This window comes from Leopardus geoffroyi, chromosome B1 (genome assembly GCF_018350155.1).
Source record: "Leopardus geoffroyi isolate Oge1 chromosome B1, O.geoffroyi_Oge1_pat1.0, whole genome shotgun sequence".
Classification (NCBI taxonomy): domain Eukaryota; kingdom Metazoa; phylum Chordata; class Mammalia; order Carnivora; family Felidae; genus Leopardus; species Leopardus geoffroyi.
In genome coordinates, this window is record NC_059327.1 from 62,783,356 (window position 1) to 62,798,679 (window position 15,324).

Here is a 15,324-nt window from a genome sequence, read left to right on the forward strand (position 1 = left end):
TGTCTTAATTTTTCATCATTGTGCATTTTTCTACTCCTTGGCTGGATTCTTGGCTAGGTCTGATAATCTCCTCAAAATAAATCAAGGTCTTCTACTAGCCTGCTGTCTTTGCTTATTGCTAATAAACTTGCCCAGTGGGAGAACTTCTAAAATTGATAGTGCATTTCACTGTTCATTCTCCCTTAAGCAATCAAGACTAAGACCCACCTACACCTCAAACAGGGTCAGTACCTTCCTCCAAACACCTGCTTGCTCTCCTGTACTCCTTTTGTGTCTTAATGGCTCTCCTACCCACATTGATTCCAAGACTAAATGAAATCTCAGTTTATTCCTCACTCCCTTTTCTCTCTTTTTTATTACAGTAAAACATGTAACATAAAATTTAGCATCTTAACCATGTTTAAGTATACAGTTCAGTAGTTTTAAGTACACTTAGATTGTTATGAAACAGATCTCCACAATTTTTTCATCTTGAAAATATGCAGCTCTATAGCCATTAAAGAACTCCCCTTTTCCCCCTTGTACATCCCTTCCTCCCTTTAAACCTGAAAATAAATTGTTTCACAAATCCTATTGATTCTTTCTCTGTAATGCCATAGAAAATCATAAGATTTAGTGGGGTAAGGGATCTGAAAGGTCCCCAGACACAACTTTTATTATGTCAGGGTAATCTCTAAAACTTTTATATTCAGTGGATATCTGGTATAGTTCACAGGTATCAGCAGACATCAAGGCATTCACACCATTCTTGAACACTGACTGTAAGTGGAAGTTCTGCTTTATGTTGCACTAAAATATTTTTCCCTCTGATTCTGTAGCACTGATTTAACTCTGCCCGCCACAGAACAAGATTACTCTCTCTTGCCCATGAAATTCCTTCAGACTTTTACAGAGCATTATATTCTCCCAAATTTCCCTCCCAAGGTCTGTAACTCTTAAGTCTTTCAAGCATTCCTTGTATAATATCATTTGGGGTCTTCGGTTTGTCAGTCTCTCTCAAAATATGTAACCTGAAAATGAACTCAATTTCACAGATACGGTCCGACCCGGGAAGAACAGAATGAGATAATCACCATACATCTTCCCAGACACAGTTACAGTACTGTTATTGAATACACTATCAACTAAAACCCTAACATCTTTGGATTGGTTTGGCTAATACAAACCTAATACTTGTCATTAAGCCAAGATAAGAAATTCTTTCTTTTCACTGAATGAATTCTGATTCAGCTTGCTGCACCTCAGCAAGGTAAGGTACTAATTAACAGCTACTGCAAACTGGAAATATGCACACACTAAAATGCACTCACAAAATATTTATTTAAAATGTAATGCTAAAGGGCAGATCACGTCAGAGTTTAGTGTGTTTCCTTTACTCACATCCAGGGTTAGTTTCCACATCCCCAATCTTGCTTCAGTCACCTCCTCTCTATCTTCATTATCATGGTTCTCTGTTGCCAACTTCAACTATTGTTTCCAATCCTTTCACTGACATGCTGACAGATTACTCTTGTTTAACAGCACAGAGCTTTCACTGTGACTTCAGTAACTTGCTCTTACTAGTTTACCACCGCTGCTGAGTAAAACCAAGCTAGTTAAACTGGCATTCAACAATCAGTTCCTTTTTTCTAAAAAAAAATCCCACGACTGCAGTAGGGCATAATTCCCAGCAGTACAGACTACACCATGAATATGCAATATACATTAAACACATATATTGTACATATAGGATATACAGATGTATTCTTCCTTATTGGTAAGGATTCTCTTCACTCTTTGGCAGGACAGCTGCACTTTGCTGTCTGCTTCCCTTCTGCAACTAAAATAAACTTATCAAGAAATGACTACCCTATGATACAGCAATTGCACTATTAGGTATTTGTCCAAAGAAGACAAAAATACAGATTCAAAGGGATACATGCACCCCGATGTTTATAGTAGCATTATCAACAATAACCAGATTATATAGAGAGCCCAAATATCCATCAACTGATGAATGGATAAAGATGTGTTGGGGCACCTGGGTGGCTTAGTCAGTTAAGTGTCTGACACTTGATTTCAGCTCAGGTCATGATCATATGGTTTCGTGAGTTCAAGCCCCGCTTCGGTCTCAGTGCTCACAGTACAAAGCCTTCTTGGGATTCTTCCCCTCTTTCTGCCCCTCCTCTGCTTGCATTCTCTCTCTTAAAAATAAATAAACTTAAAAAAAAAAAAAAAAGATGTGCATATATACAATGGAATATTACTCAGTCATCAAAAAAATGAAATCTTGCCACTTGCAACAATGTGGATGGAGCTAGAATGTATCATGCTAAGTGAAATAAGTTAATCAGAGAAAGACAAATATCATATGATTTCAGTCATATGGAAGTTAAGAAACAAAATAGAAGAACATGGGAAGGGGAAGAGAAGAGATGGAAACAAATCACAAGAGACTCTTAATGACAGAACAAACTGAAGGTTGATGGAGGGAGGTGGGTGGGAGATGGGCTAGATGGGTGATGGGCAATACAGAGGGCACTTATTGTGATGAGCACTGGGTGTTGTATGTAAGCGATGCATCACTGACTTCTACTCCTGAAACCAGTATTACACTGTATGTTAACCAAAATTTAAATTTAAAAAATTCTGAAAAAAAAAAATAAAGACAACCCATAGGATTTGTTACACCAGGTTTATTGGGTTCATTAGTTCTGGTCTCTCATCCAAAATTAAGTCCAATGAAATTGATAATAAATGTCCAAAGTTTTTCTTGTTCCATTTTGTACACAGTGATAAGCCACAAAGTACCCTTTAGGTTTGATTTCTCAATACCAAACACCTTGTTGATCAAAATTAAGCCATGAAGAATTCCTATAATTTCTCTATATTCCATCTGGTGCAGAATTCCATCTGAGAAGTGAGGTAAGTGCATGGATAACAACAGTATTTTAACACACAAACAGCTCATCCCTGAGAGAGAAAGTATTTTTGGGAAAATAAAAGTCTCTCTGGTCTTCATCTTCCTAATTAATAAAACAAAAGTTATCTTAGCAGATAACTGCTAAGGCTCCTATAAATGCTAATACTCTTGTGATTCTTTCATTCTGAATACTATTTAGTCTCTAGGGAAAAAAAAATTACATATATATATCCAGCAGCTCCATTAACACAGATAGCTTTGGTAATATCTAAAAACAGCTAACTCATCTCAATGAGAAAACTATCAACAAAGCAGAGCAGAAGAGACTGCATGTTTACTAGGACACAAATGAGGACCATAATGAATGTAAAAATATAAAAATGATTAATTCTTGTAAGAAGCATCAATTAACTTGGCATGAATTCAAGAAGTGCTGTACATCAAATTCTTTCACAGTTCTCCAAAGGAAGAATCTTCTGTAGCAGTAAATTAACATTGCAATAGACCCTCAAATAATCAGCACCTATTCTTTAATGCATATCATACAATCTAGGCTAGTAATACTATTAATTAAAACCACCCTCTTGGGTGCCTAGGTGGCTCAGTCGGTTAAGCATCAGACTTCGGCTCAGGTCATGATCTCACGGTTCGGTTGGTGAGTTTGAGTCCTACACTGGGTTCTATCCTGACGGCTCAGAGCCTGAAGCCTGCTTCGGATTCTGTGTCTCCCTCTCTCTCTCTGCCCCTTCCCTACTTGCACTGTGTCTCTCTCTTAAAATTAAACATTAAAAACAAAAAAACAAAAAATAAAAAACACTCTCAACACAAGTTTCTTTCAAAAAGGCAGGCTTCAAAATCATGGGCTTATTTTGACAGATGTTTACCCCAAGCAGTGATTCCTAGCCTAAATTACAGAAGAGTGAGCAAATGACTAAAGCAAATTGACTGGAAAGGAAAACAAAACAAAAAAAAGTTACAGGAACTACTTCTACAAGAGAATAAGGCAAAATGTGGACATAGTGAATCTGTGTGTAAGTGAATATTAGTGGCCTATAAACTCCTTGTAAGCAGGGGTTACATCACACTGAGCTTATCACCCCCAGCAGTCTGGGTGGAGTTAGGTGCATAAAGAGGGTAGCTTTGAAATGACTGACCATTGAGTCTAGGTTGAACAGCCAAAAGATTACTGGGGTACTGGCATCAGAGAGCACACAGATTTATGAAGAAATACAAACGTATGAAAAGGCAGGAATATAGTCAGCACAAAGGTTGAGACCTTGGCATTCCAAATAGCAGCAAGGTTCAACATGCCCCAGAATTGTGTTCTAAGGTGGCAGGTAGGTTTATATAGGAAAGATGGCAGTCACAAGCAACTATGAGGAAGGAGTCTCAAGGAAGTCAACAATATAGATCTTGAACTTGCTGATGGCAGTAGAAAAGAAGTAGAGAGGGAAGAAACAATCTAGGTGTCAAAGACAGAAGTAGACACAGGCCTGGAGAGAAAACAGGCTGCAGAGAGAATGCTGTAGGCTGACAGCCAGCCAGTGCAGAACCGAGGATGGTGCCTGGAACGGAACAACAGTCTGAAGTCGTATCCCTTTACCCACCTTCCCGGTGAGTCGGGGGAGTAGTCTCCTAAAAAAGTTTGCCCCCAACATGCAGGTTTGCAGGGAGGGAGCAAAGTTTTATTTAAGACAAAGGGAGAGGGAACATACATGAAAGCAGGTGGGCATATGAAAAGTTTGATCACTGTACAAGCACAGTGCAAAGGCTAAGTGGAGGGCAGCCCAGGTATCCAGGCCCAGGATGTAAAGAGATAACAGGGTTAAGAGCAAGAGTAGAATGAGAAATAAACTGAAAAGTATGGCAGTGACTGGAGAAGACTTCTTTGCAGGCTGTCCTAATACCGAAGAATGAGGAGTGTTCACCAAGCCCAGAATTTCAGTTGGAGCACTGGCTTGAAAACGATATGGCAAATTTCCCCAGAGATCACTTAGAACTAACAGTAGGCAGCTTCTCAAATTTTTCATATAGGGAGTGGTGAGATGAAGAAATGACTAAGAATCTAAAACTATTGTTCCCCTTAAGTGTGTCTGAAATTCTTTTATAATTCTACAACTGGCAACTTTTATTTATCAACATAGAAGGTTAAAATCTAACTTTCAAGTTAAAATCTAACTTCCGAAACAGTCTGGGACTATTAAAATGCATCAAAACCAGTAAGTTCGGTTTTTATCTCCTCTATATTTTTATCCTGAGGAAAATGCTAAAGGTATTTGTGATTTGGGACATGGTTAAATACGGATGCCACTCAAAACATGGGAAGTAAAAGCATCCACAATCCAGCATTATCGAAACAAGTCTATACAACTTGGAATTAAGTGTGAAAGTTTTCTTTTTCAGGCTTGAAGCAAACATAATTTCATACAGCTTTTTAGCTAAGAAAATAGTCATTCAAGACCATAACAAAGGCTGATTACAGTCCAGAACACCATGCCTCAACATGCAAATCATTTCCTTGGCTGGTCTGGTTGCCCTCAGTTGTCCAGGATTTGAAGAACGTATCACTACATGCCCTGGTGAAGCGGTGTGGGCCAGTGTGACAGGCTGTGACTAGCCAGCTTCATGCTGCGGAAGCCATGAGTGTACAGCAGGATGAAGAGAAGGATTTATACCCTCCCTGCCCAGACTTTCTATCCTGCCTACTTGGTTTCTCACAGTTTTACTTTCTTCAAAAATGTGATATTATGAAAAAATAACAAGTTCATAGAAGACATTTCCATGGAACACCTTAATTCTTTCATTATACCTGTATAATCTAATTTAACTATAATAAACACCAGAGAGCTCTTTTCCAATCTGCAAGAGAAAGGAATAAAGCAGATCTTATGTCCAGAATCTCTGGTGAGTTTTCAAAGGACAGGAGTGCTCCAGCCTCTGAAGTGCAGGCTACGTTGGATCAGAAAGTGCCCTGAGGTTAAGCAAGCCTTCTTTCCTTTCCTTTCCCATTCTTCCTCTCTGCCAGCTCCCCTCTCTCCTCCCTTCTTCTTTCCTTGTATGTATGTCTGTATGAACCCTTCTATTATTGCTCTGTATTCCTTCCTTCCTTCCCCTTCCCCTTTCCTTTCCTTCCTAGAAAGGCCTGTCACAGGCCTACCTAGCCCACTATCTAGGACAGAAAAATGAAAAGGTAACATATTAACTTTCTCAGTTGTCACTGTCTCCCTTCACCGCCCCCCCCCCCCCCCCCCCCCCGCCCAGATCATTTCACATGCTGGATTGTTTGAACGTGAAAGTAACTGAAGAATTTGGGCAGATTTTCTGGATGCAAAAAGTGCTTGAATTGTACAAAGAAAGAAGGGAAGGACTAAAAAACTATCATTTGTTCACAACAGAAAAAAAAAGTTACCTTCCTGCAAGGACTCCTGACCTCCCCACCTCCTATCTGCTTAAGATATAAACAACAATCAGATATTTTCACTAGGAAGAACAACTGTTTTTTAGTAGTCTACTGAATTACATAATTCAGAAAGCTTGTTATTAATATACCAAAGTATATGGAGATAGTTTCATTATATGAAGTTGGTCAATGCAATTTTATTTCTTTAAAATTATGAGTGAAATATATAGATAATATGACAGAATGGCTTCAAATAATACAAGAAGATGCAAAAATTCATCAAGATGTAGACCTACCATTTGTACTCTTCTACATATACATTAGATTTCATTAAAAATAACATAAAAAATAACAACAGAGGAGGGGGATAGTTAATAACAGAGGGATATATAGTTGAACAAGATTTTCCATGAATTTACAACATTTAAAGTTCAATGATGAATACTATTCTATTTTTATATGTGTCACAGTTTTTCATAATAAAAAATGCTGTAAAATGTTACTTATAAACTCAAGCAAATATAAGATTCAAATGCATGGTATAAAAACAGTGTATCTTTTAACACTAGACTTTGATTTAAAATATAGAACATTAAAAGCTAAGAACTGGGGCGCCTGGGTGGCTCAGTCAGTTGAGCATCTGACTCTTCATTTCAGCTCAGGTCATGAGCCTCACGTCGAGCTCCACACTGAACATGGAGCCTGCTTGGGATTCTCCTTCTCTCCTTCTCCCCCGCTTGTGCTCTCACTCTCTCTCTCTCTCTCTCAAATATTAATTAACTAATTAATTAATTAAGGGGAGCCTGGCTGTCTCAGTTGGTAGAGTATGCAACTCTTGATCTCAGAGTTATGAATTCAAGCCCCACATTGGGCATGGAGTCTACCTTCAAAAAAAAAAGAAAAAAAAGGAATTTTTCTTCATAATTTTGCTGAAAATGACAATAAACTCTCCATGAAAATGTCTTTGCATAATTATGAAGAAAGACTCTACAAACCAAGATACAGAAGTGTTCAAATTCTAGTAGAGAACTGTTCATATTTTATACTTTATAACAATACATTTCAGATTTTAAATAAGAGAAAGAAATAATTAAATCTCATAAAAATCTCCTAAACACACAGTACATGAGTTGGTTCTGACAGGAGCAGAACTAGGAGTTCCAGTATATCATGTGAATCATGTGTAGACATCTTTTGCTTGAATCCTGCTTTACTCATTCTGTCCCCAGCCCCTCTCCCTACCTCTTAAAAGTCAGTAATGTGTATCAAGTAATAAGAGACAACGAGCTGCCCAAGAAAGATATGTTAAACAGTGATTGTTTCCTGCAGAAAAAAAAAAAAATCCAAAAATATACAAGCCTCCTTCATTCTCCCAATATAAATCACTTATAACAGGCACATTATGTCTAGAGTTAATGGATCTTACAGATTTAGAAGGAAACTTTTCTATTTAGCTGAAGAACAGCTGAAGAACACTGGAACACATCACTGAATCCAAATTTATCTTTGGTTTTTCTTAAAATGCCTCATCCCACTCAAAAGGATTACATGAATATCATTACATATCATAGGCATTCCCCAACTTACAGAAGGGTTATGTGCTAAAAGTTCATCTCTAACTAAGCTTTCTGAAATTCAGATCACATTTTCTCACTGAAAGAATTTTATAAAGGGTAGTCAGGTCAGTCAGGTCACCCTAAGAAATCTATAAAGTTCAAACTTACTGGACCTTTTATGTTTCTCTGCAGCACTGTGGTTTTCTTTTCTTTCCAACTAGCCACCTAACCATGATTTCTTTGAAAAAATGCAACAGAGATTCTAGGAATACTCGTCTCCAATGCTTTGTGCGTGCGTGCGCACACGCGCGCGCGCACACACACACACACACACACACACACACACACATACTCACCTTGCCCAGGTCTACGTGCCACGATGTCCCTTACCCATCAGAGTAAGCACAGTGGAACAGTTTAGACAAGGGACTCTTGCGTTTGAAGGCTGAAGGAAGTTTTAGGGTTCTGTTTTATTGGGTCTCACAAATACAGGACAGAGATGGTGGGTTATAACTTCTATCAGGCTTATCTTCTCAAAGATGATTTAAAAAATTAGAAGCTTCCTAATAATCACTTTTAATACATATATTTTTAAATGCTTATAAGCTCAGAGGAAAAATCAGAGGTTACTTTTGTGTACTTTAGCTACATCCAAAGCTATAACAAGAAACTCTCCTCCTAGACTGGAGTGATGGGGGGATCAGAGGGTTCCTACACAGCAACTGAAGTGATGGCTTCCTTGACAAGGGCAAAGGGCTGCCCTCTGCCACAGGAGGGCGCCAGCAGGAGGTCCTGAGAACTGTTGTCTAAGGAGAAAGCTGCCTATATTTCAAATCTACTTTTCCACTCTACCCAAAGGCAACTAGATTTCATCACCTTGAAAATGGTTAAGCCACTAGATTGTTCTCCTGGGTGCAAGAAAAAGGTGTAAGAAGCCATAGAAATAAAATGACTTAGTTTCATATGCAAATATTTTCTCATATGCCTATTAATTTGACAGTTTGAAAGAATGAGATAGAGATTCAATACTTGCATAAAACTGCTATTCTATTCTTTAGACTCAATACCAATTTATAGAGTTTTTTGAGGTCAGAATTTTATAAGTATGCTTTAATTATGCAGTGATACATTATAAGATTTTAAATGGATTTTTATAAGGTTCAGATCCAGAAACATGACATAACTTTCCAGAAATTACTACAGAATTTTATCAGAACTCAAGAGTTCCAGATTCCTCCCGGTCTCAAACTCAGCTGAGGTCTACTCTACTTGCCTGCATAGGTGTTGGCTTTGTTCAGGAGGTCTGTGCACGCATGCATATCAGCAAAAGCCCGAATTCCTAAGCAGTTGACAGGGTGAAGCTGAGATTCCAAAAATTCACAGCAAGTCTTCTTCACATCCTGTAACTGTAACAGCCCAGCTGCTGGGAGAAGTACCTGCAACATCCAAGGAAGCAGTTAGGCAGGTGGATGAAAGAACAGTCACTACTTACCACTCCTACCCAGGGCACAACAGATGCAGGCAGAATTTATCTGCATCCAGACCCAAACACTCCATAGAAAAGGAATGCAACAAACATTTGCCAAAAGGGTGATGCCCACATTCCCCCATAATTTTTACAGTATCTTTCAAGGATCTCTTCCTGGCCATAAGAATATAAGAGATAGGAGATGATATTAGATTAATGGTTCTGTTTATAAGCATAAACCAAATGCACCTTTGAATTTTAAAAATATAAATTATTAGGATGCTAGGGGGTGCTATACGGTTCAGTGAAAATGTTTTTTCCCCTTAATTCAAGCAGTCATGAGTTTCAGCGATTTGTAGGGAAGGCATGAGCCCAAAGTAATACATATCACAACAAAGCCTCATTTTGTTCTCCCACTGTCTGAAGAGCACAACAAGCTGCTTTCCTTAAGAGGACAGAGCAGTTTTAAATTCAACAGTCTCTGTACAAGCAGTTTCTCTCAAATGTAATGTATGTGCTAAAAAAGAAAACACAAAAGGTAATTACCTAATATTAACTTTTTAATTTGTATTTTTATTTGAGTAACTCCACGAGATTTTGTATTAATTACAGGTTTTTCTATGGGACTTAACCAGTATCTTTACTATAAATACTATATTCAATACCACAACTACTTTTCGAATAGGTCAATAATGGAAATGCTTTTTCTTGTAAGTGAATCAGTGTGAAGCTATGTTAAGTATCACATCTGAAAGTCAAATTAAGTGGGAAAACTTATAAAAAATGAAGTTCTTGAACATCTGCTGCTCTTTTACAAAGGCAAAAGAAAAAATAAGCCTCGACTATTAGAACAATGGTCAATTTTAGAAAAGATCACATTAGCATAAAAAAATAAATAAAACCTAAGTTCCTTCAGGAATTGACTCTTATATCTGCCAAGCTGTAGCCCAAAGGGAAAAAGAGAAAAGAAACAGTAGTTCTAGAAATGTTTTATAATTTTCCTGTATCTATGTAATAAGTCCTAAATGTGGAAAAGAAAGAATATGTTTGTGTCTTTGCATAACAGAAACTACTCTGTTTTTTTTTTTTAAGGAACCATAGTATTACCTCTCAAATCTAAAGGCTGCATGTGTGTTAACCCACATGCATACAAATGGTCATGAATTAAAGACTGAGAAAATAACTTTATGTTTTAGTGCAACTGTACCAACTAATAGTTTTCTCTAAAAACATACAAACAGTATCTAGTGGGCTTTTCCTTCTGAGTTTAAGAAAAATAAAGTGCAAATAATGCTGTTTATGGCCAAATCTTTTGTATAATATGTATAGTGTGTTTCATTATGTTATGAGAAATGATCTCCATGGAAACCTTTAGTTGTTGATAATTTGCAAATGGGAGGTTTTCCCACATGCGTATAATTGTGCTCTGAAGCAACATAAAATACATTCCAAGATGCTTAAGAGTGCTGCCATTTAATTCAGCGAACACATACAGTTAAGAAAGTAGTCTTCAGTGTAAGATTCAATCTCTGTGAAATTTGCACAAGTAGTAATGATCACCCATCTGATCAACATTTTCCCAGGGACAATCCAGTGAGGTAGAGTAGTATTCAAACTGCTTGGTAATGTAGAAAAGGCAGGAGCTTTGGGGGAAAAACATGGCTGAGCAGAAATGAGCTCACTCATGCACTGGTGGTAGGCACTGGCTTCAACATTCTTGAAAAACAATTTGCCCATTTCAGTCAAAATTACAAATGCACGGGTGCGCCTGAGTGGCTCAGTCGGTTGAGTAGCTGACTCTTGATTTCTGCTCAGGTCATGATCCCAAAGTCATGACTCAGCACCGTGCTGGGCTTCACACAGTGTGGAGCCTCTTAAGATTCTCGCTCTTCTTCTCCTCCCCCCCCGCCCCCGTTCACAGCGTCTCTCCCTCTCTCTCAAATAATTAACAGAAAAAAATACAAATGCACAATCCTCTAACCCAGCAATTTAACCTATAGATACACTGATAAATGCACAAAATCTCACATGCACAAGACATTATTTGGAGCACTTGGAGCACTACTCTGGGTAATAGCAAAAGTGAGGGTAAAGCCTAAATGTCCATTGTGAGGAGACCAATTAAACAATATCATCCATTCAATGGAATACTCTGCAGTCATTCAAAAGAATGAGGAAACTATATGAATGGGACAGTTTCTAAAATACATTCTTCAGTGAAAAAAATTAGTGATTGATTCATACTATGCTAACTAATACATCTACTCCCTCACGTATATATATATCCATCTAAGAAAAGCAGCTACAGCAAGCTTTTAAAATTTTTGTTTCATTACTTGCAACTTCATCACTACCAAGCCCAGATCTACCTCATCAGGAGACTGAAATTCATAAAACTGTGTAATATATACACCAGGAATAGAAAAGTTATTCCGATTGTAAGCCACGTAGCTAGAAACTCACGTATAATTTTAATTTTTAAATGACAATGATGAGTCAAGTGGTTCCATGTTTGGCAAACAATATATATTAAATGCACCTTAAAGGTTAGTCAAATGTATAAAACAAGCTTACTCATAATTTCGTTGTCAGTAAATCCTTTAAAATTGCCTCAGTTTTATGACATAATTTTACCAAGACTAAATTTCAATAGCTCCTAAGTATTAATTATGTAAGCTTCAAAAACAATGAATAACTAGCCCAGGCTTACTAACATGACCCACAGTCACTCATGCTGAAAACAGGAAAGCAGCCAGGGCCACACCTACTTTATGTATTAGATAGCCAGCAAAAAACAAAACAAAATAAAAATGCTTCTAATTTCAGATGAACCACCTCTCACAATCAGAACCACTCAGTTGGCAGCCTGTGAGCTGGTTGCCTCTAGATCAAATCAAATCAAACCTTCTAATTTGTCTGATAAAGAAATCAAATCCCAGAGGAAGCCGGAAGACATGACCAAGTCATACAGCTGGTCAGTGGAAAGCTGAGCATATAATCAAATTTACCAACTCTTTGGTCTATTGTTCTTTCTACTACCTTGGGCCCTATCTGTAGGTGCAGAATGGAAGTGCTTGTCCAATTTTTAAATCTCCAATATTGCTCTTTTCAGCAAGAGTAATAAAGACCACAATCATTTCAACAACCCATTCTTGCAATTGCTTCCATTTACTGAGTAATTACTACCTCAGGCACTGTGCTAAGCACTTGACACGCAATAATATCTGATTGTCTCCATTTCACACAAGTGAATATAGAGGGTTGGAGAAGATGGGTAACTTGCCCAAAGTCACACACCTCATATGGAACAGGTAGAGTCCGCTCTAAGAGCAGTATTTAACCAAAGTGAGTTGTAACGCTTTTCGATGGCACACATAAACATTCTGATGTCAATAGTTAGGAATACGATTTTAAATACGATTTATTTAAACAAGAACTGAGCCAATGTAGAGAAAACATCAAGTATTTACCAGTGTCAGCAGTATAGAATATAGCAAAATCATGAAAGTACACACAAATTACTAAACTTTAGAAAACTCTGAATTGAGAGGTCACATTAATCCTTCAATATCTGATAGCATTCTGATTTTTACGGTTTTTACATACCACTAAAAGGAAGGATGTGCTTTAATCTGGGGCTATCACAGTCCCATGGCATATTTTCTACAGAGTGGATAAACTCTACTCTTAGTAACAAATGTCGGTAACACCCAGCAATGTAAAGAAGTGGTTTCTTAATTTGTTATTTAGGTCACAAAAATATCTTGGGCATTGTAATTAAGAGGTCTGAAGAATAAATTTGTGCCTTTAAAACTAATTTTTCTGAGCTCCCTAGAGCAAAGGTACAGCTGAATAGCGCTGCTTCTTATATGAAATGGAATCATATTGACACAATAAACCTCCAGCCACATAGCATTATGACCCAATGGAAATTTCCACTTGTTCCATTTTTCCATACACTAGTATTAACCCTGAAATTGATTAAAATAACCCTACGGTGCTCTATGATCTAAAGTATATTCTAAAACATCAAAGAAAAAGCAATTGTATTTGTTATATAATACAAATGTTAATGATGTATTCTAAGAATCAAAAAGTGATTAATTCCCATATATTCTATTCCCATATATACAAAGGGACGGCCACACTCCAAAAGCTGAAATATTTCTCTCGATTATGTTGAGCCCTAAGAAAAAATACAAAGTTGGCAGTGTGTCTTGGGGCCCAGCCTTTACCTCTCCCTCCAGCAGCCTCCTCCCTTGTTTCCCCTTTAGTTCTATTCTATCAACCTGGAGCTTCTCCACTCAGACCCTGGTGTTTTCACCATGATCTCTCAGTCCCTTTCAGGTCACTACTAACAGCATCACACCATTTCATCTGCTTTGTAACACTCACCAATGTCAGAAATGATTTTATGTATCTGCTCTCATGTCTACTGTCTCTCTCTCTGCAAAAGAATATATGCTCTGGGACCACATCTGTTTACCTCCATTGTAACCTCGGGCACTACAAGAATATCTAGATGTATAATAAATGAATCAACCTGAATGTAAATTAACTGTTACTCTCATAGGTATTTGTATTTTAAAAGAGATACAAATTTGGATGTCCTTTAACCCAGAAATGCAAACTGTATTTCTAGGCTGTGTCTATATGGGGCATCTGTGACCTACTGCAAATCCTTTCAGCCCCAACTCTTGCTCAAGCCAACACTGCAGCAACCAGGTCCAAGTAGACTTTGATCACCTTTGTGAAAATGTAACTTCACTGTGCCTCACCACACCTCCTACCATAGCTCTCTCTGCCTTCCTAGCCAGGGAATGCACTGGGGACTCACACCTGCGCTATCTGGAAGCACAGGGGAAATAATGCTTATGGGGCCACCCTGACCTATGGAGAATGGTCTAAGGAAAGATGACAGCTAAATGCTTCTCCTCTTTATTCCCAAGCAGATATTTCTGAGACACATTTCATAAGCCTCCTCAGAAGGCCCTGGTAAGAACAAACATCTTACATTTTAGCTGTAACCAGATCTATACCACACTTTGAATTGGTTGTCCCTCCTTTCCAATTCAAATTCCCTATTCATTCACTGTTGCTCTCTTGGATCACTTTCCAAATAAACTAACTGTACGAAATCTTGCTTTCAGGGAAACCCCAGGCCATTACACTGCACATGGAATAAACTGTAAATGTGAATATACTTAGTTATAAGAATATGAATTATAGTGCTGTTTATACTACTAAAAATTGAAAAGAACTCAAATGTCCAATAACAAGAGACAGATGAAGTAGATTCTGTACTATCAGTAAAATTGAATACTTTTTAAATATTAAAAGACATACAATAGACACGTATCTAATGACCTGGAAAAATATTCCTAATACATTCAGTATACAAAGATAATTTCTAAACAAAATACACAATACAATCCGCTTCTTTGTAAACACACAAACACAACAACATAAAGAGCACTAGAGGAATATAAATATACTGCAACTGTTAACAGGGATCATCTCTGGTTAGTGGTAGTGTTAAGACTTTCTATTTACTTCTTTTTATTTGCATTTCCTAAATTTTCAATAATGAATATGTACCATTTAAATAGTCACATATTATTTAAGAGAAAGTCGGGGAGAAACAAACAAAAGACTGTCTTTCTGGATCCCTAGAACTGCAGACAATATAGCAATGGTGAAGGGAGCTATTTATTTAATAATTATCACCCACCGCTTGCCAGACATTGCTTCAGTTTGACCTGTATTCTGAGTATCAGGAGTCTCAAAGGCCTATGATCATCAAACCAGTGTTCTGCAGAGTGTTATGGAGGCTCTACACATTACTCTTCCTGTTCACGTGAATAGCGCTATCTCCAAGTGCTGGGAAAAACACGAAGTAATAGAACATGACCAGCTGATTAAATAAACTTAAAATCTATCACTTCAGCAAATAGAAGAAATTTATTTTCACCTAGATATGCTGATTTCCAAAATAGGG

At 37.6% G+C, this 15,324-nt stretch overlaps 1 protein-coding gene across 4 annotated transcripts in view; it reads right to left on the bottom strand.

Annotated features, from left to right (window-relative positions):
- KLHL2 (kelch like family member 2) overlaps positions 1 to 15,324 on the bottom strand; it is a 119,392-nt gene that overhangs the window by 39,838 nt on the left and 64,230 nt on the right. For all 4 annotated transcript variants that reach the window (XM_045463800.1, XM_045463785.1, XM_045463793.1 and 1 more), the window contains one exon: positions 9,132 to 9,294. In XM_045463800.1, coding sequence (XP_045319756.1) covers positions 9,132 to 9,294 — 163 coding nt within the window. The remainder of the gene's footprint in view (positions 1 to 9,131; positions 9,295 to 15,324) is intronic.